We start from the raw sequence: 24709 nt of genomic DNA, 5'->3' as shown, positions 1-24709 counted from the left end.
ACATCTCTGCTAGATTGGTCGTCATTATCCCATACCTAGCACCACCACGATCATGGAATAAGGACCATTTCTGCTTAGGTTCGTTCTCAATCCAATGAAAGAACTTTCTAATGCCATTTGCGCGTCTTCTTCTGATGGTAGGTCCATCACCAGGGAGTGCACCTAAGGCTTGCGGCGCTTCATCTCTAGTAGGTACTGGCCTTGTTGACTGTTTTGAACTATATTTCGTTGTAAGCTCATCTAACTTTCTCCATAGTTCGTTGAACTTCTTTTCCTGATTCTACGCACAAAGTCTCTTAAACATATTCATAAGTTGCTTGTTCTTGAATTGACGGTAAAAGTTAGCACCTGTGTCGCATGCACCACCTACTATCCACATCTGTCCATTGTGGCGCCAAACCCTCCTCCAAGCTTCCATCTCTCAACAACTCAATAGCACGAAGGAGGCCCGCATGCCGATCATGAATTAGGCAAAACACCAGGCCACATCCGAACAACCGCATCCTTCACGCACTTCAGAAACTAGTACCAACTATCAGTGTTCTCACTCTCAACAAATGCAAATGCCACTAGTACCACCTGATTGTTACCATCCATGCCGATTGCTGTCAAGATTTGATCTCTGTACTTCCCAGTCATAAATGTACCATCGATGCAAAGTATAGGCCAACAATGAACGAAGGCAAACATACATGCACTCAATGAGACGAACACACGTTGAAGAACAGCTTGAAACGGATTTTGAGCAGAAGGGAACGTTTTGATATCATAGAAGCTTCCCAGATTTCTCTCCAAAATTACTGCTAGCAACTTTGGAAGATTATCATATGAAGCTTCAAATGTACCAAACCGACGCTCAACAATCTTCTGCTTTGCCCTCCAAGCCTTCGCGTATGAGATTGTGTAGTTGTACCTCTCTTCCATGTGTCGAATAATTGACTTTGGTTCATACCCCAGGTTGTTGACAACAACACCGTACATCTCCGTGGCAATGAATGAAGATGTCATGTTCCTGTGATACTTGTCAACACCTGGAACATGACAAGTGTCTGGTCACAATTGATGCATCCCAGTAATCCTTCCATTTACCCTTGTAAGCATGTACCCTCCATGGACAACCATGATCTGACTGTCCATACTTCACTTCATACACTGACTTGCTTGACTTGACCACCCAGAACTCTCTGTGCAATAATATTGCCCACTGCTTAACTGCCTCTGTCAAATCCTCCTTGTACCGATACCTTGCCCCCTGTAAAACCTCATTCTTCTTGTACTCCCAAGGCACATGATGCCCTTCTCTAATTTGGAGACCAAAAATATCTTCATTCGACCATTCTGATGGGTACACATCATCACATTCTTCGTCTGTCGATTCCTCATCATCAACCGTCTCATTCTCAAAGTCTTCCCTTTCCATGGCATCAACTATTTCAGGATGTACCTCCCCTTCATCCGCTGCTCCAGTCGGAACTCTGTCTTCTCCTTCCTCCCCTTCATCTTCACTACATGATTCAGCTTCATCTCCTCTACGACTTGGCCCCTCCTGCTCTTCGATACTCATTGTCTGAGTTCCCGCCTTGTTAAACACTGCAACGTGGATGACATGTGGCCATCCTCGTTGCATTGCGCTTTCCACATACCATTTCTATGTCTCTGTCGAGGTCCACTGCATCAATTCCCAGAAGTAACCTTCTTCTGCCTAGCTTGTTACCACAGACACGGTTATATCCTGTGTTTCTGGGTCGTAGCGAAATCACCCTCGTTAACCAACTGTGAAGACCACCAAATGTCCTTTCAACGTGTCTATCAATGCCCTTAACGTGTGCATTGAATTGAGTAAGATCTACTCCATAGGGACGATATATGACATTCCCTTCTCCATAGTACAAGTTGAAACTGTACTTTATTAGCCATACCTACAACGGGAACACATTGTTTTTTTCAACACATATCTTATGGCACTCATTTCAGTGTGCTTATGAATACATACGTGTTCAAATGTACTGTATTACAGCCTAACTGTAACTAACATTTTTAAACTACATCGTCACCTTACTACATTTCCCAATATAATCAAACTCATTTTAATATTGTAAAATAAAATATAACTTACATGTAACTTGGCAGCTAACTAAATTCTTATTAACTATATCATTAATTTGTACAATAATAAGTCCATGCAATACTTAATTATAGGTTAATTAGAAGCGATAAATCAGATTTAACTATCAGTGTTAATTCTACTTTAACAACAAGCAATCATTGTATTTTAACTATGTAAGCGATAATAACAAGAACATGCTAACAACGAAATAAAGTATAGCTTTACATTAACTTAAATATACTTAACAATTGTCTTAACGACAAGATAACTACTTTATTTTCTAATTAACTTAATATGATTGTACTATGTCTTATTACACTATAAATAAATTTTGTACGAACTAAAATATACCATCGCTAAACCAATTATCACTAAATAAGTGTCTTAATTCTACACTACAAATAAATTTTATACAATTAAATGATATAATCACTACATTAATTATCTACTAAATAAATTTCTTAAGTATACAGTATCAATAAATTTTGTACGAACTAAAATATACCATCGCTAAATCAATTATCCACTAAATAAGTTTCTAAATTGTATACTATAAATAAATTTTGTACAAACTAAATTATACAATCACTATATTAATTATTAATTATGTACTAAATAAATTTCTTAATTATACACTATAAATAAATTTTGTGCCAACTAAATAATACAACCACTAAATCAATTGTCCTGTAAACAACATTTATTCAACATAATAAAAATTTTAAAAACTTACTGTAGTTCGCCGCGAAATTTCAACTGGGCTTCGCCGCTCTTTAGACCTCCCCTTAACTCTGATTGAGTGAAGTGGGGAGGGGGCAAATGAGGAGGGGGAAGGGTGCTGGCGGCCTTATAAAGGCCGCCGAATAAACCGCCCTTACGGAGGCGGCAGGGGGCCACCTGCAGAATGACCAGCCCCCAGTCCCCCTCCCCCGCGGGCGCGCCGGCCGGCCGTGCAAATTTGCACTTATCCCCTTCCCGCCCTCTGTAAGGGCGGAAGGGGGCTAACTGCAAATTTGTCCGCCGCGCTGGCTAACGGACGTTCCCGCCCGAGGGCCGGGGTCTCTGCCCCGTCAGCATTCCGCCCTCCCAAAGGGCGGGAGGAGTCTACTTTTGTGATTTTTTGAATTGCAAGATTAAAATTTAAATAAATTTAATAAATAAAATTAAAATCCAAAAAATTCCCAATTTAGTACTCATCCTCAGACTCTTGATTTAGTGCCTTTAATTAACTATTAGATTTAGAATTAATAGTTAGTAAGGTGTAACGATGCAAAAAAATCTTTTAATATAAACATAACTAGGAAATGACGAAATGAATATATTAAGAGGCAATTTTAAGAGCGATTAATCTCCCCTTTAATTATTTAAATTAATTTTAATTCTTGCGTATGGCTTGGTCACCGGTCCTTTAATTTGCGCGCGAGGTGAGAGCATCGATCGGCTCTCTGCACATGGGATCGAAGAATACCTCCCCCTCCCTCATCAGATATTTCCCTAGCCCTAGCCAGCCTCCATCTCGATCATCTCTGCAGCTAGGCACATGTACGTACGTGCGTAGAGAGGAATCAAAATCGTGCATGCAAGCATGGGGTAATTAATAATGAGCGCGTACGTACATACATTTAAGCGTATTTTCATGGTGAAGCACATGCATGCATGTTGCATACAATGCTACTGACGTATAGATGGGTTTAATTAATTATATAGGCGGAATAAAATTAAATAATATACATACAACGTAAATTAATCTGCCGTGGTCTCCTTTCCAGTATAAATAGCAGTAAGTTCGGTTTGGAAACACACACGTACGTACGACGATCGAGCTGAGTACGTACGTACCATGGCGCGCCTTGCAAAAATGATGGCCCTCTGCTTTGTGTTTGCCGTGATAGCTGCGCTGCTGCCTATGGCGGCAGAGGCGAAGAAGAAGAGCCACCTCCGGAAGCACGCCGGCGATGCAATCGGTTGGGCGCTTCCTCAGCCGCAGTGTTGGTGGATAATCTTCTGCCCCCCGAGGCGAATAAGCTTGTCCGCGCCCCCGCCCCCGCCCCCCGCCCCCGCCCCCGCCCCGCCCCCGCCGCCGCTCCCCTCGCCGCCGCCGACAACCAGCAGCACGGCTGAAGCATGCCGGCCTGCATTTGTGGAATAAATTTATATATTATTATATATACACTCATCGTGACGTGCACTTTCCATTCCTGGCTCATAGTTTATGCCACGTCGTTAATGAATAATGTGTTTGCCACTCTATATTGTTATTTTGTATTGTACTCCTGGTAATATGTTACCATGACTTATTACCATCTATATTAATATTCCTCAGTGTTCTCTAAGTTAATCTTTTCTTCAGGACATCTCCCCCCTCTCTATCTCTACACACACTATATTTATTAATACATCATAACATCAACCTTTACATACTACAATTAACTAACTAATACACCCACACATATATATCTATCTATATATATATATATATATATATATATATATATATATATATTATAAGTTTAAACTAGGCCAGAATTTGGTGGAAACCGATACTGATCTTAGAGATTTGCCAACATTTATGCGCCTGGGACCGTTTTTTTATTACAAAGAAGAAAAGTTGCACATGTCATCTATAAAGCCTAGCTTCTTTCAGCTCTTCTAGTATGGATAGCAACAATACAATATTCGGTGGTACGGTTGGGATCTAGACATGCATTAGAAACACGTACACCTTGCATCAAACGAGGGCACCAGCAGATCATTGTATGAAGGAAAATAGCTGAAAGGGCAAAAATTGTGCAGTATGGCGAAGGAGCATCACATGAACCATGCTATTCAGTTCTGCAACATATCGAAATGCTACGCAAACTCTTACAAGTTTAATAAATTTAGCAGGGATGCAGCGCTGATCACCATTAATTGTACTTTAATTTCATGGTTTATGTATGCTTATATCTGTTTACACTTTCATAACTCTGAACTGTTGATCCAAATATAAAATGAGAAAAAAAAACATAGAAAATGGTAAAATGAAGACCTTGTTGGCATGTGAAATATATAGCTTGCAGAAGCCATGGTATCTTGTTGTGGCATCGTGCGTTAGGCGCTAGCGATATGGATCATACCCATCTAGAAGCTTTCTACTGCTGCTCTTGCCGTCAGCAAACTCCTACAGGAAAGTGAAACCTAAATAATAAAAAATATTGATCATACAACAAGCCACATGCATGAGTGGAAACTGAGAGTTTCTCCAAACAAAATTGATATGTTGTTCAATATAACAGAGTCATTGCACCACATGACTCTAGGCAGACGACGTGAGCACATGCATTCATCCCATTTGAGCCATCGATCTCATCGTGCGAGCAGAAAAGGAAATGAAACCAATGTAACTGCTGGATATTTGGTATGTTGCAACGACGCAAAAACGTGGCAAGAGGGCCAAAATAGTTGCAATACGTACTAATAGCAACTATGGCATGGTTGTGGGGAGCCGTGGCAAGTATATATGTTGCAATAGGTCCATTCCAACGTTTTTTTTTTTTGTGGCAACAGTCTTAAGTTGCCACGGAATGGCATATTGCTTTAGGTTTTAGTGGCATCAACCAATACTATGGTATTAGTGCATGTATTGTCACGCAACACGACATTGCTAAACCAATTAGTTGCTACAAACTGACATTGTAGCAATTGCATATTTTGCCATGCCCGACATTATGGCAATAAGACCTATTGCCACACGAAATGATTTGTGGTAGTAGTGCATATTGCTATACAAATTGACATGTGGCAATAGAATATATTGCAATACAATGTGTTCCGTCATTCTAAATTGTATTACCACGACTATTTGTCCCATGACTGTAGTTATATTTACAACTAAAAAACGTTTTATGGCAAGAAATGTTGTCACAAAGAACTCTATTCCATGGTAATAAATTATTATTGCATCAAACTATTATATATTGCAACGAAATTACGTACTGGCATGGCTAATAACAACAAACCAAAAGTGTTGCTTTTTGGTATATATTGCAACAGGAGCAAGTGTGGCTCGATATATATGGCATTTAAATTTTGGTGAAAAAATACTGTTGTTGCAAAAAAAGAAATATATCAAAATATATATTGCAGCGGCGTGAATTTAAATTAACAAAGCACCATTAATAGTGCAGTCATTCCAAATAGAATGTACATTCATCATGTCAAGATGACCGAAAAAATACAAGAAATGTCACCGGATAAATGAAACAAAAACTTTTTAGTTTATAACTTAGGCATAACTTGTTTGACATTGCATAAATCCTTGTCTTGGATATAGCATTACTTCGAGTCCCAGTGATCCATTCAAGTCATATGGTCCTGCTGAATAAAATAATTAACATTGGCATATGAGAAAATTTTAGCAATAAGTTATCAATAAGGTACTGGCAACAACAAAGTGTTTATGTTGTAATAAAGTTTGAGCATTTTTTAGCACTAAACTACTAGATATCCTAATTGGCACATATACTGTGGTTTTTTTAGTGGAGACATTTATTTTTTTTTAGGTTCAGAGGTGCATTAAATAGCTGAAAGATATATAAGCTCTAAATGTTAGCTAGAGTAGGTACTGCACAATCTAATATCAAAAAATTCCAATCCAAAGACCAACAAATTCTAAGTAGAGGATCTAACCAGTTACCTACATTATTTGGAAATTCGCTCTATAAATGCATACCTGTTGGCTCCTTGTTCGTGCACGTCTTGTGGCTACATTCATCAGTTGTTGTGTAGAAATGTAAGTCCCTGCAGGCCCATTGGCTTTGCTGGTCTGAAAAAGACTTTGGTTAACATTAGATTTTCGACTTTTTTGGCCATTGTTCTCCAGAGCTGGAGTATCTACAACATCACTTGTGATGACGTATTGTGGGTTTGCCTGCATACAAGAAAGTGACCAAGCATTGGCTAAAACTGAATGCAAACAGGAAGCAAATAGCATGATCAGCATGAACCCAGCTGCATGAATTATTTGATTGAAAAGATTTCAGATATGTATACTGACACTATAAGGAAAATAAAGTAAATTGCTGTCATACACAAGTAGAGGGAGTGAAATTGTGGTGATAATATTAAATCTGTAATGGAAGTACGGTTCCAGTACCATATAATCAACCATTCAGGGTTCAAATGGGTAAGTGATGCAGAGTTCACCATAGGAATAAAGAAGGCTACTAAAATACAAACATTGCTTGCGAAAAATAGTAAATAAATACTCAGCAGTAGTTGTGCACAATACAGCATGTCATGATTTCATGAAATATAACGGCATAACCGAAATAGTTTTCAATATTTATTACCTTAGGTACTGTTGCTTGCCTATGATCTGCAAGTGCTGCTAGCAACTCTGCCCTGAGTTCTTCCCTTTTCTTTTCCTCATCATCCTGAAGCTCTTTCATTTTTTCTTGGAATAGCCTCTCTTTTTCTGCAAGCTGTTCTTTTAAATCATCAACCTCACCTTGGAGCTTAATATTTTTCTGGTTGGCTTCAGCTGTAGCACGAGCTTGTTCTTGGATTTTAGTATTTAGCTGTTGACTGTGTTGGATATTTTGACAAGTACCCATGGCCACGAGGTTTGGATCTTTTGGATCCTGTACTTTCTTTATGGGTTTTCTGGAAAACAATATTTGTTTCTTCTCCTGAAATCAAAAACCCTTCAGGGTTGTTGGTTTCTCTCGCTGAAATAATTTCGCAAGCATTATCCTGTGTGGAAAAATAGTAATGATGTTATACTTTGACATTAAAATTTTATAGAATATTTTGAATCACCTTGTGAGTAGTGAATAGAGTAAATTACTCACATATACAGCCTTAGATGCTTTGTCTGACCATTCTCCATTCTTGCAGTGAGTACTCAATCAAAGATCTAAATCAGTTGGCTCTTCACCTGTTAGCGGGTCTCTCTGCGAAGGCAATAATGTATCACATGAGTTTAAAATTAATGCAAAAGAACTATAGGACTATGTCGTAGCATTACCTGCTCATTGCTAATTTTGGAAAATGGTTTGGATCCAGAGCAATGCTTGGTCCTTTGTTTCCCACAATTTTCAGAGTTCCTGCTGCTCAACTTCTGCACAAGGTGTACAAACAATACATTAGCAATGCACTGTGTATAAGTTTCTCTTGTATAATATGAAAGCAAAGGCAATGGTTATGTACCTAAACCCTATGAAGCCTCTGAAAACAATGGAGGAACATCTGAATATATCCAAGCTTACAAGTAAGATTAATTTCTAATTTATAAAATATTCTAGATATATGCTAACAACATTGGGATGTTCCATGCATATAAATTGAAATTTTCCCATAGTTTCTATGTCAAGTTAGTTACATTTTAGATGGACCTAGTTTAACATAATGGTTGTCTGTGAGAAGGGAAAGAAAATAAAATGTTAAAGGCATCAGCAAACACTTGGCCATAATACTTAACTACAGAGTATTTCTGAACCATGTAAAAAAATGTGTTTGAAGGTCCAGAACAACCAACACTGTTATATATGATTCAATGCAAGCTGTCCAGAAGAGAAAGGAGAATGAAATGTCAAATTAGGTCATAATCTATATTGTAGGTGTAATTCTATAAGCACGGGATCAAATCCTAATGTCATAATCCATATACTAAGGAATGATTGCAAAGAACCAACCTATGAACGGGTGTACTATATTTAGGGATATAACTAACTAAATAAATGTATTACAAATAACCCAGCCAACACCTATCACTTGGTTCCATAGACGTCGGTAATCACATTCATATACCTGGTGCCCTAAGCAAATCAGGATGGGGAGTGTGCAGTGGACATACCTGGCTACGGGAGCATCAAAAACGCCGACCACCCCTTCATCGGTCACTTCATGATGAACGGCGTCGCTGGTCCCATGGTTGCTGGCGGAGCCAATACCATTCGGCGGCGGCGGTGGAGGCGTCCTTTCTTCAGGCGCCATGAGTAAACGGCAACACTCTCGTCTCTCCCAAACCCTCACGGCAGATTAGATCAAGTCCACGATTATAGGGGTACGGGTTGGCCTTGTAGTGCTTTATTTGGAATATGGCAGGGTAATTTGGCGGGGCAGTGGAATTGCTGCGAAAATATTAAGAGGGAAATAGTTGAGCAGCGGGATTATTGATTTATTTGGGTTGTGCATAAATTTAAATCATTATCTGAAAATCAGAAATAAAAATAAAATCATGTGTTCGAACAAATTTGACCGACTCACAGGCGAGGTCGACCGCCAGCCGGAGGCCGGCTAGCGTGGCCGCAGCAGGCGTTGAGTCAAGGTCAACTTCGCTCCAGACGTAGATGAGCGTGGCCGCCGGCGTGTAGGCGAGGGGCCCAGCCGCCGCCGTGGAGGCGAGCATGGCCGCCTTTGCGAGGAGGCGAGTGCAGCCGCCGGTGGGAGGCGAGCACTGCCGGAGCTAGCTCCACCAGTGCACCAATCAGATTTGCTTTGTCCTCCATCCTGCCGTGCTGCTCTGCTGCTCGACGGAGCTTGCGCTTGGTCTTCTTCTCCGGTTAATGGTCAATGGGGAAATTGGGGTGGTAGGTGAACGAGTGGCTGGCAGTAACAGTGAATAATAAATGTACATTTTGCCTAACCGTATGTTATACATTTTCTATACGGATTTTTGTGTGACCATCCGAACGTTCACATATGTCCTTATTTTCTCAGTTTTGCAATAGGTCCATTTTCTATTCCTGTTTGCAAAAAAAAAATATTCCTGTTTGTTTCATATCGTGCATTTTTTCCTTGATTAAAACAAGCAAATACACGTAATATTCCTCGTTCATAGGTGTAGCACAAAAATATCATATTATTATTATTTTTTGTAATTCCTCAAAAATTATGCCAACTATTTAAAATTTAGGGTTAATTATATCCATGCCATTGCAATTCAACTAATTGTAAATATGTTATTACAATTGACATGTCATTTAATACACCTCGAAAGAGGTTGCATTTCTGTATTGCCTAAAATGCCATTTACTTAATCTCGAACTTCTCCGGTAAGGGAGGACTAATGCCCCAGATACCACCGTCAGTACGCCCCGGCCGCCCTTGTCTCCATGCCATTGCTGCGCCGGTCGATCGTCCTCGTCATTGTCCCCCTCCTCGTCGTCACCGCCATGTAACTTATATTATATTTATATACAACCATAAAAAATAGCAATATATGTATAAATAAATAAACATATATTTTTATATGGCTATGACATCAAAAAATAATTACGGTATGGTAACCTAATAAATTTATAATGCATTTCTACCATCATCTCTGCATCGGCCGACCGTCCTCATCTCTGCATCGGCTGACCGCCCTCATCGTAACATTGTGGTTGTGCCGGCGCTTGCCTTCCTCGTATACGTATCGTGGCCACGTGGGTCAGCTGCCACCATCGACTTCGCTCAGTCGTCACCATTGACTCCGCCCGTCGCCGCACCGGCCAGATGGCCGCCCTCGTTGTTGCGCCGTCGCTGCACCGGTCGGTCGCCGCCGTCCACCTCCAGCCCTTGGCATTTTGGGCAATATGAAGGTCTAACCACCTAAGGCATAGAAAATGGCATGTCTCTGAGAGAGGAAGAATCGTAATGATATATTTACAAATAGCTTAATTATAATGATATTTTTATAAACTGACATATTTGTAATGGCATAGATAGCATTAACCCTTAAATGTTACCATGTGTCAAATATATAAAGTTATATATATATGCATCAAAGTATATTTAACAATAAATCAAATATTAAAAAAATAATTAGTAATTAAGTAATTTTTTAAAATAAGACGAATGATTAGTCGTGTATAAAATAATCAATGGCATTATATTTAAGAACGGAAGGATTATATTCAAGCTAAGAGGCCAAAAGGCAAAGATTTGGGCCTCCTCACGAATTAATCTCCTCCTTTTCCGGCGCAGCACCTCCTCGCTCCTCCCAAATCCGACGCCGCAAGCCCCAGTTCTCCCTCTCGGTCCTTCCTCTTCCATCCCTAATCCACGAGTCGCTTGCTAAGCGCCGGCGGGAACGGCGCGCGCAGGCCAGCGCTGGGCGGCAGGCGACAGGCCCAGGCAGGCAGTGGCCAGGAGCCAGCCGGTAGCGGCGAGCGGCAGGACTCCAAACTGCAACGCAATAGAAGGTTTGTTTCATACTCTGAATGCATCAATCGAACATGTAAAGTTGTTAACTAGAAGTTACTGAGAATTGAATTAGATATTGTCAGTTTAAATGGGTCGACTGCACTAGCCTTACTGAATTAGTCGAGAAGGAAATACTGCACTTTTATATATACCTCAGGATTCTTTGATTGGATCGATTGAAATACTGAACTTTTATTAATGCACCCATTTCGTAAGTATTCGGATCAATTCAACAAGCATGAATACACTGATTTTCCGTCACCTAGAAATGCTAAGAGTTCTTCAAATGGGGTCGAAATAAAATGAAAAAAGAATTAATATCTAGTGTATAGGAAACATGTCAAACAAAAACCCGGTGGAAGTATAATATGTCTTGTACTGTTCAGTAGCTTATTTCACAGTAAATAATTATTCCACGTTAGCATTTATTGAACTTTTCTTATTTATATCCTTGTGCAGGAGCATGATTTTTAGAACATCATCCCCTCACCTTCAACCTCTAATCATGTCTCTGCATCTATTTTTTTTCTTTTTTAGATAAACTGGATCAAGGTAGGCAGTGAAAGTACTGAAACTGGGGTGGCTCATGGAAATTTCTGGGTGATGGCAGCAATGCAATACACACATGTATCTTCTCTCTATCTATCTATGACTGGTTCATCTATATTCTAGACTGATTTCCTCTAGTTTTGTGAACATAGATTAAAAGGTGGTGCTATGATTTATGCATAAACTAGTCGATTCTGATTCTCTGTTTGTTTTCCAGTTTAGCCACATATGTTCAGCAGTTTTCTCAACATATACTTATTTTTTTTTAGCAGTTTCTATGTCAGTTTTCAAGGTGAATTGAGGCAGTATTTGAATTAATCTTTTGGTAACTTGTGTCGACACACTGCTAGCACTACTTTATGGTGAAAGTTAATTTTAAGAGGTAAGGCAGAAACTCCACTCATTTAGTATATACTGAATCTTTTCTTTACAGCTTCATGCTGAAATTACATGCTTGTATTCAATGCAATTTATTTTTGTATAAAGTGCAGGGCATTGAACAGTTCGAGCCCAGTAATTGTTAATCAATTTGGATCATAAAGTTAAGCATGTCGCATGATGATAGGAGTTGGATGCGAATGCAAAAGTTTACCTCTGAGTGGCAAAAAGGATTCAAGGAATTTATAGAGAATAGATTTGGTGGCATGTCTAAGGGAGAAACTGCACCTTATCCATGCAAAAAGTGTCGCTCGATGTCATACAAAACAGAAAGTGAAGTTAAAAATCATTTGGTTGTGAGAGGGTTTGATGAAAGTTTTATCCAAGGGGAAGGAACAGTAGAAGATTCAGATGAGGGCCACACTCAAAGAGATGGGAATGAAGGTGCAACAGGTGATGGTGCTGGTGTGGGCAATTTGATTTCTACACTCATAAGGGGTGCAATACATGGAGAGATCATAGGTACTGAGAACGAAGAACCAAATGAAAGTGCTAAGAAATTCTATAAATTATTAACAGAAGCACAAAAGGAATTATATCCAGGTTCCAAGGAGGTTAGTAAGGTATCTTTCATAGTGAGGCTCTTCTAGATTAAGTGCATGTTTGGTATTAGTAACAACGCATTAGAGGTCATTATTCATTTGTTCTCATTGGTTCTCCCTGAAGGCCACTGTGTGCCAGACACATTGGACAAAGTGCAAAAGGTAGTTCGTGATCTTGGTCTAGACTATGGAAAGATACATGCATGTATCAATGATTGTGTTTTATTTCGAAAGAAATACTCTTCCCTGGATTCGTGCCCAACATGTGGTGAGTCGAGATGGAAAATGGATGATTCTGGTGAAAAGGATGTGGGTGGTGATACTGCAACCAAGAAGCATTTTTCGCAGAAAATCCTAAGGTATTTCCCAGTTACACCTCGACTGCAAAGGTTATACATGAGAGAGACCATATCTGAATTTATGCGTTGGCATAAGGAGGGCCTGGTCCAAGATGGTAAATGCGACACCCTGCCGACTCCAAGGCATGGAAGCACGTGGATAAAGAGTTTCCAGGGTTTGCATTGGATCCTCGCCATGTTAGGATGGGTCTTGCCTCTGATGGATTCAATCCATTTGGTATGTTGAACATCACATACACTACATGGCCTGTGATCCTAATCCCTTATAATTTGCCACCTTGGTTATGTCTGAAACAACCATTTTTGATGATGTCAATGTTTACCAGGGCCAAAGTCACCGGGAAATAACATCGATGTATATTTGCAGCCCCTAATCGATGAGTTAAAAGATCTTTGGGAAAATGGTGTTGAGACTTGGGATGCAAAGGTAAAGAGGAATTTCACTTTGCGTGCAATTCTACTTTGGACAATTAATGACTTCCCAGCATATGGCATGCTATTAGGTTGGAGCACAAAAGGAAAGTTTGCTTGTCCATACTGTAACAAGGATACTGAATATTTATGGTTGAAATTTGGGTCAAAGCATTGCTACATGGGTCATCGACGATTTTTGCCTATGGACCACAGGTGGCGACGCAACAAGGTTAGCTTCAACAACAAGGTGGAAACTAGGGACGCTCCGATGCCACTAACGGGTGAAGAGGTGTTGAAACAGTATGAAAGCTTTGAGCAAGTGTCATTTGGGAACACAACAAGAAAAAGGAAGCGGCGTGAAGAAGAACGTAGATGGCACAACTGGTGGAAGAAGAGTATTTTTTTTGAATTGCCGTACTGGGAAAAGTTGCTTGTAAGGCACAATTTGGATGTGATGCACATTGAAAAAAATATTTGTGAGAGCATATTGGGGACTTTGCTTAACATTACAGGTAAATCAAAGGATAGCGAGAAGGCAAGGCTTGACATGGAACATTTGGGCATGAGGAAGGATCAACATCCTTTGGTGAAGAATGGCAAGTACACTTTGCCATCAGCGTTATACTCTTTGGATGACGATGACAAGACATATTTTTGTAGTTTTCTAGAAGGAGTTAAGATGCCTGATGGGTACGCCTCCAATATCAAGAGATGTGTGGACGTGAATACGAGTAATCTTTCTGGACTCAAAACTCATGACTATCATGTTATATTCCAAAAACTATTGCCCATAGCAGTACGTAGCATATTGCCACAAGATGTTGTGATCCCATTGATTGAGCTTAGTAGGTTCTTTAGTGCAATATGTTCAAAGGAGTTGAGTATTGATGAGTTAGAGAAATTGAGCATTTCAATTAGAGAAACTCTTTGTCGTCTTGAGATGATCTTCCCACCAGCTTTTTTTGACATCATGGTGCATTTGCCGGTTCATCTTGCTGAAGAGGCTAATCTAGGAGGACCTGTGTGCTATAGATGGATGTATCCAATAGAGAGGTATCTACGTACGCTTAAAGAATATGTCCGGAACAAAGCCCACCCTGAAGGTTCAATAGCTGAGGGGTATATATTAGAGGAGTGCATGACATTCTGCGCTCGCTTCTTGGATGACGTTAATACCAAGCTTAATCGTGCAGAAAAGTGCCATGGTGAATGAACCACATTCTGGTCTAAGCATATTTGGGAACATTGATTATACTAAGAAAGGATTCACAGCTGAACTAATTTCTAGGCTAGAAATGCAGCGAGTCAGACGCTATATAATAACAAACACTGATGAGGCCATCCCATGAGTCAAGTAAGCTGCAATTTAAATTTGCTTATCTTTCCAGTATGCTTTGCCACTATTTTTTTAATTTACTACAACCATGTTTGACCTTTACTGTAGTGAGCATATGGATGAACTCAAAAGAATTAGTCTACGAAATGTTGAGAAACATCACAGGGACCAGTTTGTAGGGTGGTTCGAGCGTACAGTGAGTTGCAAACTATATTTCTCCCTTTAATTGCAGCGTTGGCATGTAATTATTTACATGTATAATTTTCTGACATTTTGAATTTTTTTTTTGCTTTAAGATCAACAAACTTTATGCTGAAGGAAGCACAAGTGATGTCATATATGCACTTTCTCAAGGTCCAGACCATCGGGCACGTGTTTTCAATAGGTGTGTAATCAATGGATTTCTATTTCGAACATCTCAGATAGAGAAGAATCTAAATACACAAAATAGTGGTGTGGTTGTGAAAGGTGGTCATGCTACTGGCAACATCGAATGGTATGGCGTTATTAAAAAAATTTATGCACTTGATTTCGCTATACAAAAGGAGGTCGTCTTATTTCATTGTGACTGGTATGACGCACCTGCTGCCAGTAGGAGCAGAAGTAGAGGCTACAAAAAGGATCAATATGGGATTATTGATATCGATACAACTCGTTTGCAATATTTAGATAATCCTTATATTTTGGGGACACAAACTGAGCTAGTCTGTTACGTGAAAAGCCCGAACAAACCCAATTGGTGCACTGTGCTCAAAATAAATCCCAGAAATTTGTTTGCCATGCCCGAATCAAGAGATATAGAAATTGATGTTGACTCACTAGACGTGGGATTGGAAGACATGATTAATTCACAAAGACAGGACGAGTTGGTTAGTTGGACAAGGTCCGACATGGAAGGTGTTACTGGTGATGCTTCTGTCATTGAAAAGGCACTTGCAGATTCTGTACCTGAGCCTAATGATATTGGCTTAGCATATGAAGAAGAAGACGATGACAATGACACCTACATTGATGATGGCTATGTAGCACCTGTGAATTCTACTGGTGAAGACGATGTTTTTTTTGTATAATTTTGCAATTGTTTAATGAGTCGATGAATTTCACTTATGTTCCCCTTTTAAATTGATTTATGACTTTGAGTTGGACTTATCAGTTTGTTATCCGGAAGAAATGCCAAATATTGAGAGGGAAATTTTGTGTTTTTTTCTTCGGAACATTGACAACTATATTCTTGTACACGATCATTTCACATGCTCTCAAGTTCTGAGAGTTGGGCTACCAAAAATTTGTTAAATGACTCTTTTATAAAACTCACAATATAGTTAATTAGTTTGAATGAAGGAACATAATTAGTTTGATGCATTATTAAAATCATCAAGATATTTAACTGAGGTACTAGAACTATAGGATGAGCCAATGTTTATTGGTGTACGTTCAGAATAAACTGCACCAAAAACTAATTCCACAATAGACAACCTTTGGCAGGACGAGCCAATGTTTATTGTTGCACTGACCTCTTTTTATATTAAAAAAAATGTGAAAGTCAATACTAATAACTAGTAAAGCTAGCCTAGTGTTAAATGCTTTGTATACTAAACCCATATGGTCAGGGTTCAAGTCCTAAGCTCGTTAGATTTACCTTTTAAAATTTTCAAATGTTTGGAAAATCATTTTATTTATTACACATGGAGGCAACAATTTTGAGAATTTAAATTATATCATATTATTCTTAACTAATTAGTTAGGTTAACAACAGTAAATTTAAATTTTAGATTTTTAATTATATCATTAAGATTAATATTATAATATAAGTGCTCGGATTTGTTTTGCAAATTTTAAAACAATATAACAAGGGGGATAAGTAGCTTTTTACCATGCAATTTTAAGTGGACGACCTGCCAAAGGTTGACAGGTCGGCATATCAAACAAAGGGATACCGATTGGGCCCACTGCATTCCGCTCCAACGCCTCTTGAACAAGCCTGGTTCGATAAGCCTTCTGTGTGCGCATACCCAATGTAGATTTTTTGCTACATTTTTTATATTTTAGTCGTTCTAGAAAAACTTATTATACAAATGGATCCCCAATAAACTTATTAAATTTGCTATGCCCAAGTATACAATATATATTTTGCCATGCCAATACCACCTTCAATTTTAATTTTACTAGGCATGGTAAAAGTGAAACTATATTTAGTTGGAATAGACATGATATTTACTAGGCATGGTAAATTTGAAATTATTGTCCCGGCAATAAACCAGACCAACATCAGCGCCTGTATATATGTGAAAGGCCCACGAAACAATTTGTTCAACAAAATTGATTTATTGCGACAGCAATACTACCATATACAACCACCTATTGCAACTCAAATTATCCTTAAGACAACACAATCAAATCCGTGGCAATACAATCTTCAATCTTGCAACGACTTAGGTTTTCGTTGCAATATGGAGAAAACTATTGCAACACAAGGCATGGTTATGACAACAGAATCAAATTGGTGGTAATATTAACAAGTAATCACAACAGTTCTATATTTGGTGGCAATATCATGTGCATATCGCAACGAAAATCAGGGTTGTCACGATGGCAAAATATCATGGCGATATTCTCAACTACTTGCAACCATTATAAAAATAGTTGCGATAACACCTACCTCTTGCAACGATATTACAAAACCATGGTAATAAGACCTCCCTATTGCAACTAAATTCGCATTGTTGCAATGAGCTTTGTGGTAACAAGGTCAAAATCTAGTAGACCTGACTTTGATAGTCAAACGATGTAGAGGAACGGGCGTACCTGGAATCACGTTTCCTTGACCTCACTTCGTTTCTCATCTCATCAACCACTACGATAATCTTAGGATAGAGGGAAGGGACGAGACCTTGATTTTCACCTATTGAGACGAGGTAGCCCATTATGATATATAAGGTGAGTCATTGATTTAGTTACAGACCCTCTTCTCTGACAAGAGAGAGTTGAGAGCAGTCAAATTATATGGATATTGTTTAATCAGTTGTACATAAGTATCCTTCAGGGTATTTGAAAATGAAACCGATGTAGGAGTACTATGATGATGTTCTAGGAAAATTCACAGAAGTTAAGTCAGACCAAGATTGTATAAGCATGTTTGATGTACACAATAAGGTCAAGGTTGTACAAATGTTCTTTGTGACCTGTTTGAATCATTTGAGCCCATCACTGACTGGCCATTTTGAATGGGAAGAGCAGCACGACAACAACATATAGCTTGATGCTAACAATTATCTTAGTAACCCTAAGCTATGGAATGAGCTTGTTGGTGTCTCATCTCTCATTTTTCCGAATTCATATTGCATCAACGGTCTCTCGATCATCGTCCTTCTCACTTATAGCCAAAACTTGGAGAGCACTACTAGGACAAAAGAGAAAAAATTTGTTGACTCTTGTTTTGAAGCTTCCATAAGGTACCTATTCTATTGGTCAAACATCATGCTAAATTCTAAGTACAATCAACTAATTTGATTTTTTTTCGGTTACCAAAGCTTGGACATTTCAAGTATGAAGAAGGTAAACCTTGGCAACTCTAACTTTGATCTGGAGCCTCGAAAAGGTAGCTCTACTAAATCTGAAATTTTATTGCGTGGTTAATGTTAGAGATATGATCTGAGTTATAATATACCATGTATTTGGACTATGTTATTTGTTTTCTAATATGACTCCTAGTCTTTTTTTTTTCCTTTAGGACTCGTAGAGTTTCCTAATAAGATATATATATGTAGTCTTTTTCTACTAGGACTCTTAGATTTCTCTTTTATATACACGGGAAGGGTGTGACGGCCTATTTTATTCCCCTGCATTGTAATTATCTTCTCATAGTGGCGCCCATGGTTTTTTATCTACAGGGTTCTCCACGTTAAATTTGTTTCTATGTTGTGCGTGTTTTCATTTGTTCTTCAAATAATTGTTCATATACATGAGTAGGCGATGGAGTGGCTCAAATCAGCCTGATCCACTTCCAATTGAATTTCCTACGGCCATCAAACATTTGAAAGGGATAAGAAGGGGAAGGGCAAAAGGAAGAAGAATGGCATGCCCAAAATGACTACAAAAACTCAGCAGCTGCAGCTTGATAGCCCTGCAATGGGCACAAGGAGCAAAAAGGTAGATCCTGCAATTCTTGCAATAAATGAAGACCGACAATAATCTCATATGTCCTTTGTACTGCACGTAAACTTGTATGTGAATTAAGTATGTGATCTATTACGTGAACTTGGGTGTTCTCTCAAATTTATTGGTTTGTTGTCATGGTGCATTTTAATCCTAAGTGCATGGATATGTTGCTGGAGATGTATGTGTAAAAAACAATGTTGTTGTACACAAAGTGAGAACTAAAGGAAAAAACTGAAAGAAAAAATGTCACCACATAAATCAGTATGAAAACAAAATGGGAATAAAAGAAAATGGCGCCCAGCATACCAGCGACCTGACTGGGGACCAAAGAATGTGGAAATTGTCTTTCCCCTTAGAGTTAACACCAATAAGTGTCCGCACGAATAGGGGTGAAAATTAATAGTGTAATGATAAGGAAGTTTTGAACATTAGGTGCCACCACAAGAAATATGACCTTCTGTGACGAATTTCTCGTGGCATCAGAGCTATTCGTCATTAGCACATTCCATTTTATGACGATTAGTATGAGATGGGGTGGCTTAGTGACGAAAAAAAGTGTTCGTCGTTAATACTAACTAGAAATCGTCATAAAGTATTTCAATAGGACATTATGACGAATACTAATTTGTCATAGGGGGCAAAAAGCAAACGTCACAGATTTATATAATGCATTTCTAAAAAATATATTAAAAGTTAAAGCAATTTAATCAAGTAAATTAATGAGGAAACTAAACTTTTTCTTTAAAAATCACGGTCAAAAATATTTTTGTAATATTCTACGTGGTCTTAATTATTCTCTGAAATTTTTCATGAATTTTCGGAACTCAATAACTAATTTTAATACCACAAAGCTCATTTAACCTATTAAAATAAATTGAAAACAAATTAAAACTCCTCTGTCTATCCTTGGGCCTTTTTCGGCCCAAGTATTATTTTGTCCATTTTGCTATATGACTTTGCTTCAATAATTCGAATTTGAATTTCAAATTATAACAACTTTAAATAATATTTTTAAATACTAAATGATTTCAACTGAAAAAGTCATCAATCAAAAAGTTGTGTAACTCATTAATATCTATAACTTTTATTTTGGTAATTTCTTCATCCGACAAAGTGCTAGTAACATTTTTCACAAAATTTATATATCTGTGTTATAGTTTATAAAACCATATAAGAGATATATAAATTTTGTGAACAATGCTACTACCACTTTGTCAGATGAAAAAATGGACAAAATAAAAGTTATAGATATTGATGAGTTATATAACTGTGTTGTTCATGACTTTTTTTAAGTTAAAATCATTTAGTATATGAAAATCTTATTTCAAGTTAGCATAGTTTGAAATTCAAATTCAAATTGTTGAAACAAAGACATATAGCAAAATGACCAAAACAAAAGTTGTAAATATTGATGAGTTATACAACTTTGTTGTTAATGACGTTTTCAGTTGAAATAACTTAATATTTGAAAATATTGTTTGAAGTCGTCATAATTTGAAATTTAAATTTTATATAGGTCATTTAAACTAAGATGGAGAAATGGCCAAAATAAAACCGGTAGATCTAAATAAGTTATACAACTTTGCTTTTGACAACTTTTTCAAGTAATTTCATTTAGTAAGATAAAATTCCATTCGAAGGTTTAATACTTTAAAATTAATTCAAAGGAGGGACGCATAATGGACTTCTCGGAGAGGGATGAGCAAAAGGGTTGGCCCATAACAGGCCTTTTGCTCCTCTCTCCCCGAGAAGTCCATTTTGCCTCCCTCCTTCAATTAATTTCAAAATCTTAAATCTTTGAATCGAATTTTAGCATATTAAATGAACTTTTGTGAAATAATTGTCAAAAACAAAGTTTTATAACTTACTGAGATCTATTTATCTTACTTGGGTTATTTCTCCATCTATGTTTGATTGACCTATATAAAATTTGAATTTCAAATTATAACAACTTCAAATAACATTTTTAAATACTAAATGATTTCAACTGAAAAAGTCATTAACAACAAAGTTGTATAACTCATCAATATCTATAAATTTTATTTTGGTCATTTTCTTCATCCAACAAAATAGTAGTAACATTGTTCACAAAATTAATATATTCACTTATAGCTTATAATCTAGATGAGAGATATATATATTTTGTGAAAAGTGTTACAAACTGCTTTGCCGGATGAAGAAATGACCCAAATAAAAGTTGTAGAGCTTGATGAGTTTTACAACTTTGATGTTGATGACTTTTTCAATTGAAATCATTTATTATTTGAAAAGGTTATTTGAAGTTGCAATATTTTGAAATTCAAATTCAACCTATTGAAACGGAGTTATATAACAAAATGACCAAAACAAAAGTTGTAGATATTGATGATTTATACAACTTTATTGTTGATGACTTTTTCAGTTGAAATCTTTTAGTATTAAAAATATTGTTTAAAGTTATCATAATTTGAAATTCAAATTTTATATAGTCTAATCAAACTCGGATGGAGAAATGACCAAAAGAAAAATTGTAAATCTAAATGAGCTCTACAACCTTGTTTTTGGCAACTTTTTTCATACGAGTTGATTTAGTATAATTTTTGTGTTTTAATTCACAATGATTTAATAAAATAAAAGGAGAAAAAATGTTGGGTGGGCCTGATTCAGTGGCGCCATTCCAGAAAATTTCACTGACTGGCGCCAACCCAAAAAAATTTCCGAGTGGATTGACTCTACTACCCCTCCCCATCCGAAAAATTACTAGACTGTGTTATACCATCCACCAAAATAGAAAGGGTAGGATAGTAATTGTACTGCCCTCATCTGCCGCCGAAAACCCTAGGTCACCCACATCTGTCGCCTCCTCATCCCTCCAGTTCCACCGCCGCCGCCTCCTCCACCCCTGCCTGCTGTCGCGCCCCCAACCCCTCCGCCGGCCGTCGCACCCCCATCCCCTCCACCACCTCCGCCAGCCACCATGCCACCATCTCCTCCACCTCTGTTGGCAGCCACGCCCCCATCCCCTCCACCGCCTCCACCGGCCGCCGCGCCCCACCCCCTCCACCTCCGCCGGCCATCGCGCCCCCATCCCTCCGTCGGCCGTCGCACCCCTATCCCCTCCACCACCTCCGCCGACCACAGCGCCCCCTCTCCTCTACCTCTGCTAGCCGCCGCGCCCCCATCCCCTCCTTCACCTCCGCCGGCCGCCGCGCCCCACCCCCTCCACCTCCACTGGCTGCCGCGCCCCCATCCCCTCCACCACCTCTGCCGGCCGCCACACCACCATCTCCTCCACTTCCGCCGCGCCCCCATCTCCTCACTAACCCTTTCTCCGACTTCCATGCCCTTCACCGTAGCCACTGCCGCCATCTCCTCCGCCCCCCGCCCATCCCCTCCTCCGCCACACTCCGTTGCAACACACTCCCCTCTACTGCCGACATCCCCCCTGCCCATCATCCATCCGATCTCCTTCTCAAGCTCATGACCACGCGGGTAAACCAGGCGTCCGCGCCGATGGCAGCTCACCTCCCCGGGGCCTCCCCCGCCCCGGATCCCACTTGAGCATCTTCTTCGTTGGATCCGGCTCCGCGGCGGCGGCAGAGGCTTACCTACCATGGTGATGACTACAGGATCTGTCGACTTGGAGGTTGGAGCGATGGTGCGTGTGTGCATCACTGTACTTTCCCTAACTCCCCTCGCTGGTCCTTGCTAGTCGGCCGTGTTGATCCTGACATTTTTGGATAGAGGATCGTAATAGAACCATCCGTGAGTGTGACCACGATGATTTGTTTAGATTTTTTTTTGTTTTGGAAGAGACTAGTTCCAAGGTTGTGCTGTGTGTTAACTCACCTATTAGTATATACATTCTTTCTTTCGCCGATGAACAACTACTAGTTCACTTCGTGTGGTTTACAAACTATTTACATTACTTTGAAAAAATATCATTTCACCATTATAGTTCCATTCTATGTTGCTTAAACTAATATTTTTTTGTTTCATAGATTTGCATTTTGGAAGCATTCTGATTAACCTGCGGATTTCCCAATGGTGTGCACGCTTGAGGCTTGCCTATATCAGATTCAATCTCTACTTCGACATGCATGGTAGAAGGAAGATACTAAACTATTTTCTCTGCCTTGTTTGTCTTTGCTTCGACGTGCTGATCTGATTTTGGTGCTATCTCAGGGCTGTAGGTTGTAGGGTACATCAAAATTTTGCATGTAGGACCTGAATGCGCTAAAAAATAAATCGGGATTATTGTTACCTATTAAGGCTCGATTACTGATACCTGTTCAGGTATTCACCATCTTGAAATTAATTTTATGCTTGAATATTTTTTGTCTGATGTTACACACAATAAAAATCAATTACATTATACATCATTCTTAATTTTGATGCTTTGCAAAGTAAATTATGCCTTTCATAAGAATTTTTTAACATTGTCAAGTAGTCTTTGTAATGTAAAACTGCAGTCACTGCAGCATACTCAGGACTTGAAATAAATTCAGGTTCAAAGGATTCACTTTTAGGGTCAGATTAAATAAATCTAGTTTCAAGTTGAGGATATGTGACTCTGATGGTATTTCAAGTTCAATTTATACAGTGCTTGAAGGAAACCCAGATCTTATTAAAAGAAAGTAAAGAAATAGCCAGGACAATCGTGTCATTCTGAAAATTGTGATTTAGTGTAATGATTTATGTTACTGTGATTAATAGTTGGTTTTCTTCTCATTTTATATTTCTTTATTTTCTTTTGACAGCCGTAGTGGTTGAAGTAATTTACTGAAGATTGCTACAATGCTACCATATTATTGAGACGGTAGTGATCGCGCGCTACGAGGAAGTCCTGAAGAGAAGGATGCAAGAAAAGAAGTCCAATAGTGATTGTGCATTGCAGATATGAATTGCAAACTACAAAGAGGGTTGTGCACCAGAAAAGTAAGTGGTCTTACACCTTCTACTTACTACCATGGCAGAACAATATAGTACAAGTTTTTAGGCAGTTGGATTGATCAAGAATTGGTGGGAGTTGTTTGTTTGGATGCCGGTAGGTACAGTTGTTCAGACTGGATAAAATCATAGAGGGGAAATTTGTCTTAACCTTTTTCAAACCTTTAGGCGTGGGAACTGAAATCTTACTTAGGGAAGATTCAAATCTGAATAAAAAACATGTTAGGTGACAGGTTATAAATACATGTGTAACTGGAAGGAATTTCTTGTGGACCAAGGGGGTAGTTTCTTAGCTGAATTTCAATGCTAATTCTGAGTGTTTAGTAGCAGAACACACTATCAGCTGAATTTAAATTGAACTTTTGGTATATGGCGGCAACATGGTGGTTCATTCTAGTTATTCCTCTTTCTGCATATAGTTCTGAAATATTTTGATTTCACCTCTTTGCAGATGGAGCTAGGCTCGAGACTTCTGGCTGCTAAAGGACTTTCACTTGTTTATGTTTGTTTTGATCGGTAAACATATGATTGTATTTGGACACATATGATTAGGTTTGGGTGTAATTTTTGGCTATAAGTCTGTATTGGATGTTCACTGGGTTGTATTGGATGTTAACTGGGCTATATTTGTATGGGCTGCTATTTGGTAAATGCTTCGGCCTATATGGTCTTGGCCCATTTGTTATCTGTTTTTAATGCAAATGGATAT

General features: G+C 38.7%; 1 protein-coding gene and 2 long non-coding RNA genes across 9 annotated transcripts; 2 read left to right on the top strand and 1 right to left on the bottom strand.

Annotated features, from left to right (window-relative positions):
• Positions 1-6234: 6234 nt before the first annotated feature.
• On the bottom strand, positions 6235-9655 carry LOC121056693. 3 transcript variants are annotated; one of them, XR_005813464.1, is made up of 8 exons: positions 9356-9655; positions 8943-9219; positions 8297-8335; positions 8115-8207; positions 7939-8040; positions 7438-7840; positions 6819-7016; positions 6235-6463 (listed from the first exon to the last, which is right to left on the bottom strand). It is a non-coding gene; the product is annotated as an uncharacterized LOC121056693 (long non-coding RNA). The 3 variants fall into 3 exon arrangements; XR_005813462.1 differs by having other exon boundaries at positions 8115-8335; XR_005813463.1 differs by lacking the exon at positions 8297-8335.
• Positions 9656-11039: 1384 nt separating this feature from the next.
• LOC121056697 lies at positions 11040-16186 on the top strand. Of its 5 annotated transcripts, none has more exons than XM_040529956.1 (8): positions 11040-11274; positions 11813-11902; positions 12097-12206; positions 12311-12825; positions 12929-13380; positions 13490-14931; positions 15022-15109; positions 15210-16186. In XM_040529956.1, exons 5-6 carry the CDS (start codon positions 13263-13265, stop codon positions 14788-14790), a joined length of 1419 nt encoding a protein of 472 aa, XP_040385890.1. In that variant the 5' UTR covers positions 11040-11274; positions 11813-11902; positions 12097-12206; positions 12311-12825; positions 12929-13262; the 3' UTR covers positions 14791-14931; positions 15022-15109; positions 15210-16186. The 5 variants fall into 5 exon arrangements, with proteins under 5 accessions (XP_040385890.1, XP_040385891.1, XP_040385888.1 ...); XM_040529957.1 differs by having other exon boundaries at positions 12311-13163; positions 13240-13380; XM_040529954.1 differs by having other exon boundaries at positions 12316-13380.
• A 6096-nt stretch (positions 16187-22282) lies between these two features.
• On the top strand, positions 22283-24651 carry LOC121056695. The gene is made up of 5 exons (XR_005813468.1): positions 22283-22708; positions 23052-23153; positions 23236-23346; positions 23811-23988; positions 24452-24651. It is a non-coding gene; the product is annotated as an uncharacterized LOC121056695 (long non-coding RNA).
• The last annotated feature ends 58 nt before the right edge of the window (positions 24652-24709 follow it).

This window comes from Oryza brachyantha, unplaced genomic scaffold (assembly GCF_000231095.2).
Source record: "Oryza brachyantha unplaced genomic scaffold, ObraRS2 ChrUN-Ctg63, whole genome shotgun sequence".
NCBI lineage: Eukaryota > Viridiplantae > Streptophyta > Magnoliopsida > Poales > Poaceae > Oryza > Oryza brachyantha.
Note: the sequence above shows the minus strand (reverse complement) of the source record. Positions and strands in the feature narration are given on the sequence as shown.